A 21285-nucleotide genomic window follows, 5' to 3' on the forward strand; every position below is an offset into this window, starting at 1 on the left:
ATTGCCGGCAGCATAAATTTTTGTGGCAGTGGCTTCATGCCACAGTTGCAGCTGTAGGAAATGCGGCAATGTAACTGGCGGCATTTGTATTTGAAAGTGTGGCCACCCAGATTGTGGCCGATACCACACACGCAACTTCAGAAATCACAACATATTTGGAACAAACAGCCAAATATTTGTGACAATGGAGATATAAGTTTCACAGCTGTCCTGTTTGAATGATGGTTATTAAAAATAGTGATATCATAGATGAGAGGCTAAAGCAAACAAAAAAGGCAGCAAAGATAAAAACTGATGTAAACAATTTCTTTTTGTTTATTTTATTTTTCTTTGTGTTATCAAAATGTAGACATTCAATAAATGGCATAAATTTACAATAGGTGTAATAGCTTTTTAGACTGGTCCCTTACATCAATAAAAGTTTGTAATTTTGATTACTCAGAATATGTTGAAAAATAGATTTTTCTCAAGAAAACACTTAAAAAATGGGGGGTCATCTTATGTTCAGGGTCATCTTATATTGTAGGCATGCATTTATGTGTAGTGCAGCAGGATATAGTGCATTAAAAAGTGAAAAAATGTACAGGTGTTGTAATAAGTGAAGGAAATTTGTAAGCTGGAATTTTCAAGCCACAGAGCGCTGACTAAGGGTTTGGGCAAATAATTGTTTGCATAGTATGAGGAAATGTTGTTGGGGCCTATGACAGAAGTTTCACAAATAAGTACTTGTCAATTTTCATGTGAAAAATGCATCATAAATAAGTACCTGTCAATTTTCACGTGAAAAATGCACACTTCAGAAACTACAGTATGAAGAGGAATCATGGAGCAGCAATTACTCAATATGTGCCAGCAAGTGGACCAAATGATTTTTAACCCAAGGTTGAGTTCTGTCACTGGATATCCAACCAAGTACTACAATGTTGAACTTCTACAGTTTTTATTGCTCACAGATGAGGCCTTTCTCAATGATTTCAATGTTTTCAGCACTCACGGTAGCCATGCCTAGGTTGATGAAAATTTGTATACCACACTCATCTCACATCATCAGCTGCAGACAAATAACAAGCCTAGCTTGTAAAACGCCTTTGATATATAGTTTTTACTGGAGTTTTTACTATCATCATAGAATCGAGCACAATTACTACCTATACTAGTTGCAGAAAAATTAACTTGAGTGTCCCTTTGGGATTTTTATGCTGCTTCAGATCAACAACTAACTCCATCTCATCTCTTAAGTCTGGACAGTGTATACTTAGCAGTGCTGTTTATTCAAATCCACTCAAGAAACATTAGATATGGAAATGAATTCTTCCTGCTGTTAGTGTATTTCAGACTTGGCAATGTCAGTGAAAGCACTTGTCAACTCTGTTAAAGCCCATGATCTCCTTGTATGCTCCAAATTATATGGTGCATTTCAGTTGCTAATCTTTTGTCAATACAATGAAAAGCTGTGAATAATTTGCACTTTAATTGTGATCACGAATTTGCCAATTTAATTTTTTGACTGCAAGAAGGTTATTCGTTGCTTACGTAGAAACTGCTGTGTTTTTTTGCATTTCTCTTATCCACCATTGGAACAGTGAGAGAGAACTTTACTGTTGAGATCACCCGGAAAGCAAATAGTATGCAAACATAGTTATTTCTAGCTTTTAGATTTGTGCCAAAGAGACATTAAACCTTTCCTAGAAGTCAGCCTCTGCAAATTTTCATGTGTGTTTTTAGAAATTTTAGCATTATACTGAGTGTACTGAGTTACAAGAATATACAACTCTCGCTGACACACACACACACACACACACACACACACACACACAGAGAGAGAGAGAGAGAGAGAGAGAGAGAGAGAGAGAGAGAGAGAGAGAGAGAGAGAGACAGACAAGTTTTCTGTACTTTGATTGGCAGTAATGAAAACACTGATTTTTGATTGCCTCCTGCCTGGCATGGTAGGAAGCTCAAATTTCTGCTCTGGCCATCTTTCGTGCTGTCAAATGTAGTATATGATAATTGAAACTGAAGCAGCTGTTGCTTTCGGAACGATTTCCTTGAAGGGGGGGAGGGGGGGGGGCTATGTGGTGTTATGGAATCTACTCCAAGACCCAGTAAATAAATATATTAGTAATATAATTCAGGATGTTGTAGCTCTATTAAATGTTATCTTGTTAACATTCATATTCTCCACTGTTTCTGATCTGCTGCACCAGTCTTTCTCTCTGCTATACCGTAACCAACAGAAATTCTTGTACATATATTAAGACTTACAGATTTATTCATGCAAATGAAGATGAAATTTAGTGTTCTCATACTTGAGTATTAATATAAACAGGTCTTAGTTCCTACCATAAAATCTAAAGGTACAAGGGCCAAATTTTTCACTACATGTAGTCGCAATAATATTTATATCAACATTACTGCAAATTGCTGCAATACACAGGAATATTGTGGCATTGTCTGATGCTGCTGCTGTAGTCCACCTGGGATGTAGAGTGCTTTGCATGACTGGGGATGTGTATCTCTAATATTGTTCATAAATGCTTCCCACTGAGTCAGCCTTGCTTGCTCTTCCTCGCAGTTATAGCACCATAGTGCCAAATTATGAAATCTGAGAGGTGAAACATTATGGTTTCACTTCATTTTGAAAGTTGGCACATATTTGTAGAGCCGTTAAACTTTTTTATTGTCTACAGGAATATAGAAGTGAGCAAACAAGAGAACAGTGACATTTATGCATGTGATACATCTACAACCAGAGGTATGGGACATAGAAAGCAATGAATACAAAGACATCCATATGAAAAAAGACATTCTCTTTGCTACTGTTGTTTTAGAAGAAGATTATAGCAGTGAGTCACAGTTGTATCCTACACAGGTTCTTAAGACTGTTGAATTGGTTGTAAGCTTCATCTCATGTATTTCCATGTTCATTGGCAGCAACTTGCCAAATGCTCTTTTTTCTGATTGCAGTCTTTGTATACATTGCTTTACAAGTCCCATAATTTCTGAAATTCATAATTCTTTCACTGTACTGATGAACTACAACAAGGTATTAATACAAACATTTTATTGTTATTTAAAATATACCTTAGTGAATTTCTTGAGTTCTGCAAAAGCACTACAAAATTATGGTACAATGTGAAATGCATATTAGAAGAACATCAAACTGTTGCAGGGATCCAGTAGCTAAAAACCAAATGTTGATCACCAGTCTTGTTGCAAACAGTGTACATACTGTGGTATTAATCTTATGAATTCTTAGACTAACTGCTTATGCAATTAAGTGAAACTCCACTCAAAAAAATTTGGAAGGAGGTTTTTTTTTAACTAACTTGCAGGGGAGCTTCACTCACTTCTACTAGTTCTCTGTTATTCATATTGCAGCAATACTGTGGCCGTGTAAACACTTTTGCCTGGAAATGTACTGCCCAAACATTGCCAGGCAACGGCAGCACATAATTTTGCCACACATGTGGCAGCAATTCCTGTGACCAGCAGTGTTGCTGGGGCAAGTCGTCAGCATTATGCAATTTCTATGGCTCATGTAAACGTATTTTAAGACATAATAGGGTCATCTGGAAAGTAAGCTCTTATCAGTGAAGTAAGAAAAAGCTACTTAATGTCCTCAAGTGTTGAGCCACTTGAGATCGTTCTGAATTCCTGCATTGCAGAAATTTTCACCTGTAATCGTAATCAGGTGTCAAGAATTTCTTTACTAACTTTGATCCATCGTGGTGATGTTAATGGTGCTCTGTGTTGCTGATAAAGTCTCTCACTGAGAAATATTTGTCTTCTTTAAATGAATCCATCAATCTTTACTGACAAATTCTCAGATCAATTTGATGGCCGGATACTTTGCTCTTCATTATGGTGATTCTTACATTCTGGATTGAATGTTCACACTACTCACTGCACCATATCATTAACTGCACAAATTTTATAATATATCAAGAAAATACTCGGTGTTTGAAAATATAAAAGACATTTAAGAAAATGAGTAGTTACTGAAAAGAAATGCTAAGATCATATAAATAAATGTAAGATTAGGCCAGGTGGGTGGCAGGAACAAAATACATGTTATAATGTCAGCTCCCACCTGTGGAGCTCTGAGAAACTGGTGTCAGGAGTGAGAATCCACATTACACATTTACAGAAATGGTGAAACAGGAACCGAGGTCATCGCTGTGATGTTGCAGAGAATGCTCTGCAGCAGAATATTTTATGTTGCCAGTACACATCCTCTGTCTATGCCCATTTACCCTACCTAATAACCTCGTGGTAGTCATACGAATGTAAAGGCCAAACAATGTTCACATAATACCTGATACACGGCATGTATCATTTAAAGGTGGCTCTTCCTTTGATAGTATATCTTTTGCCAGCTACAGAGCTGCTTTGTGTGGTGGTAACAGGTCCATTTGGCAAGTTTTACAGCAGAGTGGTCACAGAGATAGGAACTATATAGTAGGAGTGTTCACAGAGATAGGAACCATATAGTAGAGAAATGGGTCCAGAAGGAGCATAGGGTGTGACCAATACATTTCAGAGATTGGGATTGGGGGGGGGGGGTCCAATGAAAAGCTATTTAGATGTGGTGGACCTCATTACAGGGCATGATTTTAGGAAGTCATAGTTCTTTCAAAGTACCTGGTTAATACATTAAAATCCAGGATCACACTGAGTGACAGATGTGTACCCCTAAATTGTTTTTAGGAGTGATCAGCAGTGCCAGAATTGGATGTGTTGGTCCAGGAAATCTGCTTTTGAACTAGGCGATAGGATGATTACGTACAGTGAAAGCTGAGTCGAGAATGGTGATGTATTGCTGCAAATTAGTCTTCATCTGAACAGATATGTTTGTCTTGAATGCCAAGACTGTAAGGGAGTGAATGTTTGACATAAAAAGGATGGCAACAGTCAAAAGGTGCTTGTCTGTTTGTAGGTTTACTGTTTTAATGGAACAGAAGTGTGTAGCTGACCCTTGATGAGATAAGGTCAGCTTCAAGGAAAGTGTTACGAGATTCAGAATAGGACTATGTAAAATTTAATTGGGAGAATGTATTTAGTGATTCCAAAAAATTCAACAGATTAGCCTCAACATGAGTACATATGGCAAAGATGTCATTAATGTATCTAAATCAAGCCAGTGGCCAAAGGCTTATCACTCCCAAAAAAGCTCCCTTCAAGTGACCCACAAAATGTTGGCCTAGGAAGGAGCAGGTGTTGACAGATGTGAAAATTACCAAACTATCAGTTTAATAAGTCACAGCTGCAAAATACTAACGTGAATTATTTACAGACGAATGAAAAAACTGGTAGAAGCTGACTTCGGAGAAGATCAGTTTGGATTCCGTAGAAATGTTGGAAGACGTGAGGCAATACTGACCTTACGACTTATCTTAGAAGAAAGATTAAGGAAAGGCAAACCTACGTTTCTAGCATTTGTAGACTTAGAGGAAGCTTTGGACAATGTTGACTGGAATACTCTCTTTCAAATTCTAAAGGTGGCAGGGGTAAAATACAGGGAGCAAAAGGCTATTTACAATTTGTATAGAAACCAGATGGCAGTTATAAGAGTCGAGTGGCATGAAAGGGAACCAGTGGTTGGGAAGGGACTGAGACAGGGTTGTAGCCTCTCCCTGATGTTAATCAATCTGGATATTGAGCAATCAGTAAAGGAAACAAAACAAAAATTTTGAGTAGGTATTAAAATCCAGGGAGAAGAAATAAAAACTTTTAGGTTCACTGATGACATTGTAATTCTGTCAGAGACAGCAAAGGACTTGGAAGAGCAGTTGAACGGAATGGACAGTGTCTTGAAAGGAGGATATAAGATGAACATCAACTAAAGTAAAACAAGGATAATGGAATGTAGTCGAATTAAGTCAGGTGATGCTGAGGGAATTAGATTAGGAAATGAGACACTTAAAGTAGTAAAGGAGTTTTGCTATTTGGGGAGCAAAATAACTGATGATGGTCGAAGTACAGAGGATATAAAATGTAGATTGGCAATGGCAAGGAAAGTGTTTCTGAAGAAGAGAAATTTGTTAACATCGAGTATAGATTTAAGTGTCAGGAAGTCGTTTCTGAAAGTATTTGTATGGAGTGTAGCCATTTATGGAAGTGAAACATGGACAATAAATAGTTTGGACAAGAAGAGAATAGAAGCTTTCGAAATGTGGTGCTACAGAAGAATGTTGAAGATCAGGTGGGTAGGTCACGTAACTAATGAGGAGGTATTGAATAGGATTGGGGAGAAGAGAAGTTTGTGGCCCAACTTGACTAGAAGAAGGGATCGGTTGGTAGGACATGTCCTGAGGCATCAAGGGATCACAAATTTAGCATTGGAGGGCAACGTGGAGGGTAAAAATCATAGAGGGAGAACAAGAGATGAATACACCAAGCAGATTCAGAAGGATGTAGGTTGCAGTAGGTACTGGGAGATGAAGGAGCTTGCACTGGATAGATTAGCATGGAGAGCTGCATCAAACCAGTCTCAGGACTGAAGACCACAACAACAACAACAGGAAGGAGCCATCCTTGCTTCCATGGCTGTATCCCTGATTTGTATGTATGTCTGCTCCTCAAAGGTAAAGTAGTTGTTTGTATGTATAAAGTTGACTAGGGTGAGCAGGAAGAATGTCGTAGATCTGGAATCAGATGGACACTGTTGAGGTAATGTTCAGCAGTAGAGATACAACACACATGGTGAATATTGGCATATAGGGAAGTGGCATCAGTAGTGACAAGTAAGATGTGTAGTGGGAGTTGAATGGGGACAGATTTCAGACAATCTAGGAAATTGTTGGTGTCTTTAATTTAGGAGGAAAGTCTTTTCACTATAGGTTACAGGTTTTAATTAACCAAGGCAGTGATATGTTCAGTGGGTGTTTTGAGACAAGCAATTATGGAATCGCCAGGGTGATTGGGTTTAATCAACTTTATACTTACAGACAACCCCTTTACCTTTAAGCAACAAACATACAAACAGATCAGTGGTATGACCACAGGAACCAGGATGATTTTCTCCTATCCTTATTTATACAGTCATTCATCAAACAGCACAACCTTTAAATAATAAAATATTGCCAGTTGGCATTTCTGTGATCTTTCTAAGCTGTTTCATTGTGTAGATCATATTACTATCTCGTAAAAACTCAAGTTTTATGGAATTGATGGTTTTATGTGCAATTGACTGGAATCATACTTAAAAAATAGAATGCAAAAAGTTGTGCTGAATAATTTAGACAATACAAAATTGTTAAGGCTTTTGTGGTCACTTGTTGACAAACTGCCTATTTTCTTCTGTCTTGGGTTCTTTGGCCAACGTTCATCTGATGATTTTACTGACGTTTCACCAGCATGAGTGGCTGGTATTGTCAGAGCTTCACCCTCCATTGCCGGTGGTGAACTGGAGCCGATCTCATGGCCACAGACTACATGTACCTAGTGCGCCAATGTCCGAGGGCCTCTCCACGGTCATTTCTGGTGCGGTTCTCCTCTTGCTACCTGCAATGGTCGTTTGCTGCAGTACAGGAACCCAGAATCTGTTTTGTGTATTTCTACAGCTTCTCTGAACAAGCGAGTGTGATAGTGCTTCTCTACAGCTAGAATTTCCATGTCGGTGAATTTTATTACACGGTCGGTCTCACTTAGCACATGCTCTGCCACATCCAATTTCTCTACCTGCCCCAAACTGCAGTGTCGCTTATGTTCTTTGATCCTGGTGTTGATTGATTGCCCAGTCTTTTCAACATAAACTTTTCCACTTGTGCATGATAAGCATACCACTTACCATGATTGATCATCCAGTCGTTCCGACATACCGCTTACCATGCACATGTGGAAAAGTGTATGTCAGAATTACTGGACAATCAATCAACACCAGGATCAAAGTACATAAACGACACGGCAGGTTGGGGCAGGTGGAGACATCAGCCATGGTAGAGCACACACTAAGTGAGACCGACCATGAAATAAAATTCACCGATCACTTGCTTTTTCTGAGAAGCTGTAGAAATACACAAATATGAGAATAGCTTCAACAAGAAAGAAGAATGCCTTACAGTAAACAGATCATGGGTTCCCATACTGCAGCGAACACCCGTTGCAGATAGCAAGAGGAGAACCGCACCAGAAATTACCTTGGAGAAGCCCTCGGACGTTGGCGTACCAGGTACATATAGTCTGCGGCCATGGGCTCAGCTCCAGTTGACCACCAGCAATGGAGGTTGAAGCTTTGACAATGCCAGACACTTGTGCTGGCGAAACGTCAGTAAAATCATCAGATGAATTTTGGCCAAAGAACCTGAGACAGAAGCAAATAGGCAGTTTGTCAATTTAGACAATATTGGAAGGGTAGAAAGTTTTGGTGACTGGGAAGAAATCACAAAGGAAGTACCACAGCGTTCAAAGTTATGTCTGCTGCTATTCCTTATATATCTGAATGATGTTCAACTTAACATTTGACAAGCAAAATTGGTACTTTTTGCAGATGATACTATTGTTACGGTAAACCCCATCAGAGATAAAACAACAGAAGAATTTGAAATTGATATTCTCCAAATAATTATGAAGTGATTCTCAGAAAATGATCTCTCCCTAAATTTGTGGGTAAAAAATAAAAGAAACAATGTACAACAAATATAGACATCCCAACAGCTGATGTAGCACCAGTAGAGTAGTCGATAAATGAGCTAGAATGCTCCATATTTTTGCGAGCACATACATTGACGAAAGCTTGAACTGGAAAAAGCATATTACTGAATCGGTTTAACAGTTGAATATAATTACTTTTGCTCTTCATCTGACTACTAATCTTGGAAACAAACAAATTAAATTCCTGACATTTGCATATTTACACTCAATAATGTCATATGGAATAATTTTCTGGGGTAACTCACAACTTATAAAGAAAACACTGAATGCTCAAAAGTGAGCAGTTAGAATAATATGTGGTGTTCAACCATGGTCATTCAGGTACCTCTTCAATGAGCTAGGCATTTTTTAAACATTTTCTAAAAAGCCATCACAGTACATTTATTCACTAATGAAATTCATCATAACTAATCCATCACAATTTAAGAAAATTAGTAATGTTCACACCTACAACTCTAGAGGGGAAAATGTCTGAAGTAGCCATTACTGAAGCTCACGGTGGCTCAAAAAGGAGTTCAATATGCATCAAAAAATATTTTGATCATTTTCCCAATATCAGGAAATGTCTGGCAGGTTCCAACGAAAGTTTTAAATCTAATCTAAAATCATTTATTCTGAACAACTCCTTTTACTCTATGGACAAATTTCTTTTCAATAACCACTACCCTGCAAAAACACTTAAATTGTATTAAATGTAGTTGTATGTATAGAACTAAAAATAGTGTGTTCATTCATGTTAATACCAATCATGTTTACCTATCCTGTAAACTGACATGTTACACATCATTTGATAAAAGAATTGTTCAAATGCTCTGTGGAACATGTAATTAACTAGCTAGCTAACTAACTTGGAGGGGGCTTTCCTGGGTTCCATGAGCCTTCAGCCCCAGGTTTGGTTTAGATAAATTAATGACTTCTATGGCATAAGGACTGATCTGCTGAAATTTTTGGCGTATTGAAATATGTTCTTCCAATTAAATTTCACTTGGTCCAAATCTGAATCTCATGCTACTTTCCTCAATGTTAGCCACATCCTCACCAACAGTCAACTACACACTTCCGTTCACAGTAAACATAAAACAAACAAGAGTGCTTACATTTTGACAGTTTGCTCCCTTTTTATGTCAAATGTTCCCTCCCATATAACCTTGTCATTTGAGGCCAACATACTTGTCCAGATGCAGTCTCTTTACTGCAATTATCACCTCACCCTTCACTGTACATAACTATCCCACCAGCCTGGTTCAAATGAAGATTTCCTGGACTAATATATCCAATACTGGTACTACTAGTTCCTCCTAAAAACAACTTAGAAGTACACTTCTTATCATTCAGTACTATCCTGGATTGGAATGAATTAATCAACTTTTTTGGCAGAGCCATGACTTCTATCCTGGTCAGACCTCATGCTCCTTCTCCACCCACTTTCTTACCATGTGGCTCCTACCCCCATGACCAATTCCATGCAAGACTAACCCAGTGGATCCTCCTACCACTACATGTACCAGCCCTGTAACTGGCTAAACATTTACTATCAAATGGAGAGCCACCTATAAAATGACACATGTTGTGTACCAGCTGTTATGTGAACACTGACCTTCTATGTTGGTATGACTACCACCAAGATATTAGCTAAAGTGAATAAACATAGACAGAGAGTGTGTACTGGCAACACACAATGTTCTATTGCAGTGCAGAGCATGCTCTACAGCTTGACATTGCCATGCCTGTTTCACCATTTCACCATATCTGACATCTGGATTCCTGCTCTTGACATCAGTTCCTCAGAGCTATAAGATTGGGAACTGACATTTACAGTATCTGCTAGGTTCTTGCCACTCATCTGGCCTAAATTTATGTTAATTTCTATGGTCTTACCATTTCTGTTCTGTAACTATTCCTTATCTTCATTCCCTTTTATAGTTTTCTATATCTCTTATCATCTGATCTGATGTATCCTCCACTCCTCTACCCCCCCAAAAAAAAGGCCAAACACACACACACACACACACACACACCTCTACCACAGAGAATGCACTTAGCTTTCCACTCTTATTAACTAATGACAATGTAGGAAGAGACAGATTGCTACTTACCTACTTACTGAAAAGAAGACATGTCAAGTTGCAGACAGGCACAATTAAAAAGACACTCATATACAGCTGTCAGCCACAGCCTTCATCAGTAAAAGAGGCACACACTCACATCATTCTCTCTCTCTCTCTCTCTCTCTCTCTCTCTCTCTCTCTCTCTCTCTCACACACACACACACACACACACACACACACACACACACACACACACACACACAAGCAAGCAGGCAACCACACCTCGCGCCAAAATGCAACATCACGTGGGATGCAAGCAGCAAACTGGAGGAACTGAGGAAGGGGAAGGCATAGTAGTGTACAGGTGGGGAGATAGAGGAATGCTGTCTGGTGGAGTGTGCAGGGACTAGATTGCCAAGAGGCACAGTATCAGGAGGTGTGGGAAAAGGAGCAAAAAAGGAGAGGAGTGGGGAAAGATGGGTGGATGTGTTGGCAGAGGGCTGAAAATAAACAGGATGGGAGATGAGAATGGGAAGTAGATGACAGGGCAGAGTGGGTGGAAACGTTTGGGTGGAGGGTGTGGGAACATTATGTTACTGCAGGTTGAGGCTGGGATAATTACAGGAGTGAAGAATGTGTTGAAAATATAACTCTCATCTGTGCGATTCAGAAAAGCTGGTGGTGGAGGGAAGAATCCAGATGATACTGATATTAATGGCTGCTTCAGTACCCAAGCCATCTGTATTCTTCCCTCCACTACCACCTTTTCTGAACTGTGCAGATGGGAGTTATCCTTAAAACAAATTCTCTGCTCCGGTAATTATCCCGGCCTCAACCTACTACAGTAACATGCTGTCCCCACACCCTCCACCCAACTGTTTCCACCTCCTCTGTCCTGTCATCTCCTCCTCATTCTCATCTCCCACCCTGTTTATTTGCAGCCCTCTGCCAACACATCTGCCCATCTTCCCCCACTCCTCTTCTTTTTGCTCCTTTTTTCCTCACCTACCTACCCCACAAGTTCATGACACTGCACCTGTTAGCAGTCTAGGCCCTGCACTCTCCATCAGACAATGTTCGTCTCTCTCCCCACCTGTACACTGCCATCCCTTCCCCTTCCCCACCCCATCCAGATTGCTGCTTGCATCTCACGCCCGCGTGATGTTTTGTTGGTAACCTTTGTGTTGCTTGTTACCCTTTCTTCAACTTTTTAGGTTCTCGGGATTTCAAATTTCAACCAGTGCATGTATCTACAATCAGTCTTTCAGTCTTATCCTGTCTGTTAAGTCTCCCCTGATGTGGAGTTCTGGGCAACATTTCCATAACTGTTCCCATTTCCTAAACCTCACCAATCCTTTTCCTTCATCCCTTTTTCTTTCCATTCAACTCTTCTGCCAGTAGAAGGCATCATTGTCTCTGTAAAATTGTACATTTCCATAGCTTTTATATGTCATCAATGATAAAATTTGCTTCAGGTGTAAAGTTTTTTATACTTATTTTTAAAAAGTAAAGCACAACCTGCGTCCTATCTACAGGTGCATATTAAACTGTGAGTCCAAAAATGATGCATAACCAAGGATAAAATAGATTAAACTATGTTAAAATAATGTATCCCTGGTATGTGGCATGAAACAGGATATCCTCTTTGATTCTAGACCTGCCAGAAAGCCTCTCACAGAGGAGGATAATGGTCTGGACTAAAGGTGTGCCATACATGTATCCACATGGTAAAAGGTTCTCGTTCAAACATAGTGCTGCATACACATCCATCAAACTTGTAATGAGTGTAAGCCAAAGTTGGAGTCATCATTTATGGACTCACATTTTAATGTGCATCTGAAGATGGGACACAGGTCCTGAAATTGGGCTGTGCTTTCCTTTTCAGAAATAAATATAAATAATTTTACAACTGTAACAGATTTTATCGTTTATTATATGTGTTTTCCTCTGCTACTGCTTGGTGTACAGATGTTTTATCTGCCCAATACATTTTACTTTTTTTTTAGTACAATAAACAAATCTTGCATTGGTTAATTCAGCACTACATATCTTCAACACTGACCACTGTAAGATCACCACTGGATGCATTAAGATATACATATATCCAAGAAAATAGCCATAATACATATGCTGAATGGTAGCTATACTACAGTGAAGCTGGGATTCATCACAAAATCTTACTTTCTGGATGACCAAGCATATGATACTGTTAGTCAGTGCCCCCAGCAAATGTTCTGTCTCCACAGCCTAACAGCTTTTTTCTGTGTGAACAATGATCTGATTAAAAATATTTTTATGCTGTGGCACTTGTAGTGTACTGCACCATGTGAGATGCAAGGTATAAAATATCGCATTCTGCAGTGTGTGTGGTATGGAACTAAGAAACCAGCAGGCAATGCATGCCGTGAACAGCCTCGACCACCAGTCATGAAAGTTTGCATGGGACCTCCTTGTGCTCAAGGTAAGAAAAGTAAAAGAAAAGAAACTGGTTTAAAATAATTTTTCATTGCTTTAACATCAGCATTTTATCACATATTAGATCTATCTTAATTATTTACTAATATGTATCTATTTCAGGTTGGTTAGTTCTACCAGGAATAGCTAATCGAAATTTTTATAATAATAATAGTGGTATATAGTAAGTACTGATAGTTAAATGAGAGAGAGAGAGAGAGAGAGAGAGAGAGAGAGAGAGTTTAAGGTACAGCTTTGGAATACAGAGATTTGAATTCAGCTCTACTATACAAAGGAGGATCAAATGTGAAAGATGTACAAAGATAAATATAAAATTCTTGTTTGTATATAGCCTCCCCTTTTGCAAGTACATTCCCTCCATAAAGCGGAAATTTCTTGGTTCTGTTCATAAGAAAGATGCCAGATTGCCTCAACAATTTTGTATTGCTGATGAAGCTAATTTTCCATTATGTACCACCCTACTGGAAACTTCTTAAGACAGTCACATACTTGATTTATTTATTTATTATTGGTCCTGTAGATAATATAATTTGTGCAGCAAAGCACATCATAATATATGACAAGTCAATTTGAAAATTATGTTAACACTGTGTATGATGAATGATGAGAGATGACGGTAGTGGTACATAACTCACATAGCAGAATACATATAGGATATATAGACAAAATATAAAAAAAGGTGGTGTGTGATGAGAGATGGCAGTGGTGGTACTTACTACACAGTGCAGAATACATATAAGATATACAGGAAGAATATGAATATCATACAATAATTAAATTTTCTTACTAAGTAGAAATACCTGCAAGTGAATAAACAGCTTATTACAAGTAATTAAAATTTTGTTTCAAGAAATTCATGTACAGAATAGAAACAGTGGTTTAGCAGTAATTCTTTTTATTTAATTCTCATTATTTTTGGGTTTTTGCTTGTTTTTATGTCTTGGGAGGTGGTTGTATATTTTAATGCCCATACACTTAACCCCATTCGCATATAATTTTGTGTTGTGAGCTATAATTTGTAATTGGGTTTTGTTTCTGATGTCATGTGTGTGGCAGTCTGCATTTCTGTGGAGGGATTCCAAGTGATGTACTGTATTACTCTGGATACTTTTAATACATTCAACATTTTTGCGAGCTTTGCTGAGAATGTTGGTGACACTCTAGTAATGCACACATTTTTGTATGTTATACCCACTGATTAGTATACTAATAATTGTTATAGCTCACTTCACGGCCTTGGTCAATGTTATTCGCTAGTTGAGATTTTAGAGAAATGTTTCTGTTTATATTTATTACACTATCATATGTAGGAATGTTGCTTTCCCTTATTACCAAATCTGATGATATCTAAAACTGAATAAATATTGCAGCAAGTCTGCTACTCTGATCTTTATGATAACTGTAGCTGCTACAAAATATGGAATTCAATTTCATTGTAGCATTTGCTGCAGTCTGCACTATTTTTGAAACTCTGTGTGAATGTTTTGTGTCTCTTCTTGGAAAGATTTTTAGTGATTTTTCCATGTTTCTCTTTGTATTTATATTTCTCTCCTTCCTGCTCATTGTGTTAGACTGAATTCAAAATGAAGATTCACAGTCATTGATCTGGACACCAGTAAGCCTGGTTGTGATTTTTAGGCAGTTTTCAGCACCTAATTTGAGAAATGCAAGGCTGTATCTCTAACCTGAAGGGCATTCTGTTCACAGTAACCAACCTTTTTTTAAATTGTCTATCTGTTTGCTTTCCATATCTTTGAAGGGTTATGATTGAAGGAAAGGTGCCAGCCGGGGTGGCTGAGAGGTTCTAGGCACTACAGTCTGGAACCATGCGACTGCTATGGTCGCAGGTTCGAATCCTGCCTCGGGCATGGATGTGTGTGATGTCCTTAGGTTAGTTAGGTTTAAGTAGTTCTAAGTTCTAGGGGACTGATAACCTCAGAAGTTAAGCCCCATAGTGATCAGAGCCATTTTTTGGAAGGAAAGGTAGAGAGTGAAACTAAGTGTTGCTGCACGACATTTTTCTCTCAGATAATGCTTAGACAGATACCAAGCTTCACAGACAAATAACCATCAAGTGTCACATACTGTCAGTCTGTGAGACAAAGTTTTGGAATCTGAACTAGGACATTCTATCCAACTACGTCTCTATTCAATTTTGCTAAATACTGGCAGTGAAAAATTTTTCGCTACCAAAATTCAATCTGTCCACCTATGCTTTGATTCTAGCCTCACAAGCACATGTTAGCAGCTTCAGTTACAGAGGCATGTGTAAGGACAGAATTACTACAGAATTTTACTCAGAATAATAAAGCACATTGCCTATATTATATAGTGCCCTTCCTGCAGAATATTTTAAAGCACATGCTCTGACTGCAGAATATTTGAAAGGACATGCATGCACACACTTCTCATAGTTCTTTGATTGTATTTTTCAGCCTCAGGCCACACAAATAGCATCATCGAAGGTTTTGTCTCTTTAATAGGTAATAATCAGATTATTTGAATACATTACATAGTCACTCATCAACTGAATGGGCCAGAATACAAAGTAACTCGTCAACTGAACAGGCTAAGATGTTGTTGTTGTTGTCTTCAGTCCTGAGACTGGTTTGATGCAGCTCTCCATGCTACTCTATCCTGTGCAAGCTTCTTCATCTCCCAGTACCTACTGCAACCTACATCCTTCTGAATTTGCTTAGTGTATTCATCTCTTGGTCTCCCTCTACGATTTTTACCCTCCATGCTGCCCTCCAATGCTAAATTTGTGATCCCTTGATGCCTCAGAACATCTCCTACCAACCGGTCCCTTCTTCTTGTCAAGTTGTGCCACAAACTCCTCTTCTCCCCAATTCTATTCAATACCTCCTCATTAGTTATGTGATCTACCCATCTAATCTTCAGCATTCTTCTGTAGCACCACATTTCGAAAGCTTCTATTCTCTTCTTGTCCAAACTATTTATCGTCCATGTTTCCCTTCCATACATGGCTACAATCCATACAAATACTTTCAGAAATGACTTCCTGACACTTAAATCTACACTCGATGTTAACAAATTTCTCTTCTTCAGAAACGCTTTCCTTGCCATTGCCAGTCTACTTTTTATATCCTCTCTACTTCGACCATCATCAGTTATTTTGATCCCCAAATAGCAAAACTCCTTTACTACTTTAAGTGTCTCATTTCCTAATCTAATTCCCTCAGCATCACCCGACTTAATTCTACTACATTCCATTATCCTCGTTTTGCTTTTGTTCATGTTCATCTTATATCCTCCTTCCAAGACAGTGTCCATTCAGTTCAACTGCTCTTCCAAGTCCTTTGCTGTCTCTGACAGAATTACAATGTCATCAGCGAACCTCAAAGTTTTTATTTCTTCTCCATGGACTTTAATACCTACTCCAAATTTTTGTTTTGTTTCCTTTACTGCTTGTTCAATATACATATTGAATAACATCGGGGAGAGGCTACAACACTGTCTCACTCCTTTCCCCACCTCTGCTTCCCTTTCATGTCCCTCAACTCTTATAACTGCCATCTGCTTTCTGTACAAATTGTAAATAGCCTTTCAGTCCCTGAATTTATCCATGCCACCTTTAGAATTTGAAAGAGAGTATTCCAGTTAACATTGTCAAAAGCTGTCTCTAAGTCCACAAATGGTAGAAATGTAGGTTTGCCTTTCCTTAATCTATTCTCTAACATAAGTCCTAAGGTCAGTATTGCCTCACGTGTTCCAACATTTCTGCGGAATCCAAACTGATCTTCGCCGAGGTCGGCTTCTACCACTTTTTCCATTCGTCTGTAAAGAATTCGTGTTAGTATTTTGCAGCTGTGACTTATTAAACTGATAGTTCGGTAATTTTCACATCTGTCAACACCTGCTTTCTTTGGTATTGGAATTATTATATTCTTCTTGAAGTCTGGGGGTATTTCGCCTGTCTCATACATTTGCTCACCAGATGGTAGAGTTTTGTCGGGACTGGCTCTCCCAAGGCCGTCAGTAGTTCCAATGGAATGTTGTCTACTCCCGGGGCCTTGTTTCGACTCAGGTCTTTCAGTACTCTGTCAAACTCTTCACGCAGTATCGTATCTCCCATTTCATCTTCATCTACATCCTCTTCCATTTCCATAATATTGTCCTCAAGTACATCACCCTTGTATAGACCCTCTATATACTCCTTCCACCTGTCTGCTTTCCCTTTTTTGCTTAGAACTGGGTTTCCATCTGAGCTCTTGATATTCATACAAGTGGCTCTCTTTTCTCCAAAGGTCTCTTTAATTTTCCTGTAGGCAGTATTTATCTTACCCCTAGTGAGATAAGCCTCTACATCCTTACATTTGTCCTCTAGCCATCCCTGCTTAGCCATTTTGCACTTCCTGTCGATCTCATTTTTGTGATGTTTGTATTCCATTTTGCCTGCTTCATTTACTGCATTTTTATATTTTCTCCTTTCATCAATTAAATTCAATATTTCTTCTGTTACCCAAGGATTTCTACTAGCCCTCGTCTTTTTACCTACTTGATCCTCTGCAGCCTTCACTACTTCATCCCTCAGAGCTACCCATTCTTCTTCTACTGTATTTCTTTCCCCCATTTGTGACAATTGTTCCCTTATGCTCTCCCTGAAACTCTGTACAACCTCTGGTTTAGTCAGTTTATCCAGGTCCCATCTCCTTAAATTCCCACCTTTTTGCAATTTCTTCAGTTTTAATCTACAGTTCATAACCAATAGATTGTGGTCAGAGTCCACATCTGCCCCTGGTAATGTCTTACAATTTAAAACCTGGTTCCTAAATCTCTGTCTTACCATTATGTAATCTATCTGATACCTTCTAGTATCTCCAGGATTCTTCCATGTATACAACCTTCTTTTATGATTCGTGAACCAAGTGTTAGCTATGATTAAGTTATGCTCTGTGCAAAATTCTACCAGACGGCTTCCTCTTTCATTTCTCTCCCCCAATCCATATTCACCCACTATGTTTCCTTCTCTCCCTTTTCCTCCTCTCGAATTCCTGTCACCCATGACTATTAAATTTTCGTCTCCCTTCACTACCTGAATAATTTCCTTTATCTCATCATACATTTCATCAATTTCTTCATCATCTGCAGAGCTAGTTGGCATATAAACTTGTACTGCTGTAGTAGGCATGGACTTCATGTCTATCTTGGCCACAATAATGCATTCACTATGCTGTTGGTAGTAGCTTACCCGCACTCCTATTTTTTTTATTCATTATTAAACTACTCCTGCATTACCCCTATTTGATTTTGTATTTATAACCCTGTATTCACCTGACAAAAAGTCTTGTTCCTCCTGCCACTGAACTTCACTAATTCCCACTATATCTAACTTCAACCTAGCCATTTCCCTTTTTAAATTTTCTAACCTACCTGCCCGATTAAGGGATCTAACATTCCACGCTCCGATCCGTAGAACGCCAGTTTTCTTTCTCCTGATAACGACGTCCTCTTGAGTAGTCCCCGCCCGGAGATCCGAATGGGGGACTATTTTACCTCCGGAATATTTTACCCAAGAGGACGCCATCATCATTTAACCATACAGTAAAGCTGCAGTCCCTCGGGAAAAATCACGGCTGTAGTTTTCCCCTTGCTTTCAGCCGTTCGCAGTACCAGCACAGCAAGGCCGTTTTGGTTAGTGTTGCAAGGCCAGATCAGTCAATCATCCAGACTGTTGCCCCTGCAACTACTGAAAAGGCTGCTGCCCCTCTTCAGGAACCATACGTTTGTCTGACCTCTCAACAGATACCCCTCTGTTGTGGTTGCACCTACGGTACGGCCATCTGTATCACTGAGGCATGCAAGCCTCCCCACCAACGGCAAGGTCCATGGTTCATTGGGGTAGGAGGCTAGGATAGGCACTCATAATATAAAATTTCATTGGAAGTTTGTCACTTTCATCATCTTAGGCAGTATGCCTAGCCTAGTCAGTATATGCTCTTTTTTTGACCTTAAAACTGCAAATATGTGGCTGATAGCAGTGACATGTATTTAGAGTGTAAGGGCCATTCTTTTACATTTAAACATTGGCAGAATTACTTTTAAATGCAAACTTTTGGGTTGGGCTTTACCGTGACTGTTATTGACATTAAATGAAACAACAAGTTTACCGTTACCAGTCACTGTTCATTTATCTCCATGACACGTTTCAAAGGTTTAGAACTCCATCCTCAGATGGATTTACATTTGTTATTATGACATTAGTGCATGTGTTGTGTTTACGAATTTTTGGAGGAACTTGTGGCTCTGTCTAGTGGAGAAACAATACACTATTTCAGAACATTGTTTTGGGTTTCTTTTGACAAAAAGCTGAACATATATCTAACGGTAAAAGTAAAATAAGTAAAATATAGTTTTTTTTTTCTTTCTTGAAGTCATTGTCCCACTTCAAAATGGGGTGAGTCGTGTTACTATTTATATGGCAGCATTAGTTGCAGAGGATGGCCGGATGCCCTTCCTGCCGCCACCCCGAGCCCCCCGGGATGGAGTTAGTGTACCGCAGCTGTCTGCGTCTAGTGTAAGCCATGGAATAGTACAAACATTTTCAAATGTCTGCAAGACATGTAACTGAGGCAGAACGTAGGGGCCCAACCTGGTATTCACCTAGCAAGATGTGGAAAACCGCCTAAAAACCGCATCCAAGCTGGCCAGCATACCAGCCCTCATCGTTAATCCATCAGGTGGATTCGATCTGAGCCGGCGCACCTACTGGAGTCCAAGAATCAGCACATTAGTGCTCTGAGCTACCCTGGTGGGTCAAAATAAGTAAAATAGAGTACCTATCTATTTTACTTATTTTATTTTTGCCGTTAGATATACGCTTAGTTTTTTGTCAGAACAAACCCAAAACCATGTTCTGAAATTGTGTTTTATTTCTGCACTAGACAGTGCCACAAGTTCCTCCAAAAAATTATAGCACAATACACACCCAAACATCATACTAAAAAATGTAAATCCGCCTGATGATGGAGGTTTAAATCTTTGAAACGCGTTTGGAGATAAATAAACAGTGGCTGGTAACATTAAACCTGTTGTTTCATTTAATTTGCAGATTTAACAAAGTTTAATGAATGCAGTGACAGCTACAGATTTTTATTGAATGTATATAAGTTGTTTTGATTCAGTAGTCATTTAACTATGAATGAAAGAAAACAACAATGACTTCAAAAATTATGGCTCCCACCAGTTGCAAAGTATTTTAATTTTTTGTACCTAAAAGGATCTACAGATACTCATCAGGAGCTAGACCTAGTTTATAAGCGTACAGTAATGAGTGAAGAAAAAGTTAGAAAATGGTGCCAAACACCTTAAAAGTGGCCATAGAAATGTGTGAAATGAAGAGATCAGTGGCAGGCCTATTATTCAGAACTTTGAAAGTCTACAGCAAGTGAACCAAGAATTGTAATCTGAACAACTATTGGCAGTCATTGCTCTGGCTGACGAATCCTTCCACGTTGGATCACCTCTATTTATAACATTATGCAGCAAAGCTTGGATACCAGCTGCAAAATAAGTAGTGTACAATATTGGTATGATTATCAACCAATATAAAGAGCAGAGTATGTCAAATGCATGAGAGTTTTGGATCATTATTGACAAGATGGAAATGATTTTTTTCTTTGCATTGTTAAGAGTGATGAGACATGAGTATCCTACATGAACTGAAAATCATAAAAACAGTCAGTGCAATTCAACTTCTTCAAAACTACCATTGTCAGCTGCTTCAATGCCCAAACAGAAGATGCTTGCCTGTGCAGAGAGGTTGAAGAAGCTAATGTAATGTTACAACAAGTGCTTCATTGTGAATGGTTATTACATGGAAAAGTGAAGTAGTTCATGGGAAACTAAACCTGTCAGTAAAAGCTTTTTATACTTCTCTCTCTCTCTCTCTCTCTCTCTCTCTCTCTCTCTCTCTTTCTCTCTCTCTCTCTCTCTCTGTCCAATTTTGAAAAGAGAATGAAAGTGGTGGTGATGGTGATGGAAGTGGACAAAGTACTAACAGCATTGGTTTTATTTTGTTACGGTAGTAGTAGTAGTAGTAGTAGTAGTAGTAGTTGTTGTTGTTGTAGCTTTGGTTGTAGTGGTTGTT

At 38.8% G+C, this 21285-nt stretch overlaps 1 protein-coding gene across 1 annotated transcript in view; it reads left to right on the top strand.

Moving 5' to 3' along the window:
* Positions 1-21285, top strand: part of LOC126088470 (protein madd-4-like) — a 474106-nt gene that overhangs the window by 445856 nt on the left and 6965 nt on the right. The window contains exon 21 of the mRNA XM_049906612.1: positions 13014-13161. Coding sequence (XP_049762569.1) covers positions 13014-13161 — 148 coding nt within the window. The remainder of the gene's footprint in view (positions 1-13013; positions 13162-21285) is intronic.

This window comes from Schistocerca cancellata, chromosome 6, assembly GCF_023864275.1.
Source record: "Schistocerca cancellata isolate TAMUIC-IGC-003103 chromosome 6, iqSchCanc2.1, whole genome shotgun sequence".
NCBI classification, from domain to species: Eukaryota; Metazoa; Arthropoda; class Insecta; order Orthoptera; family Acrididae; genus Schistocerca; species Schistocerca cancellata.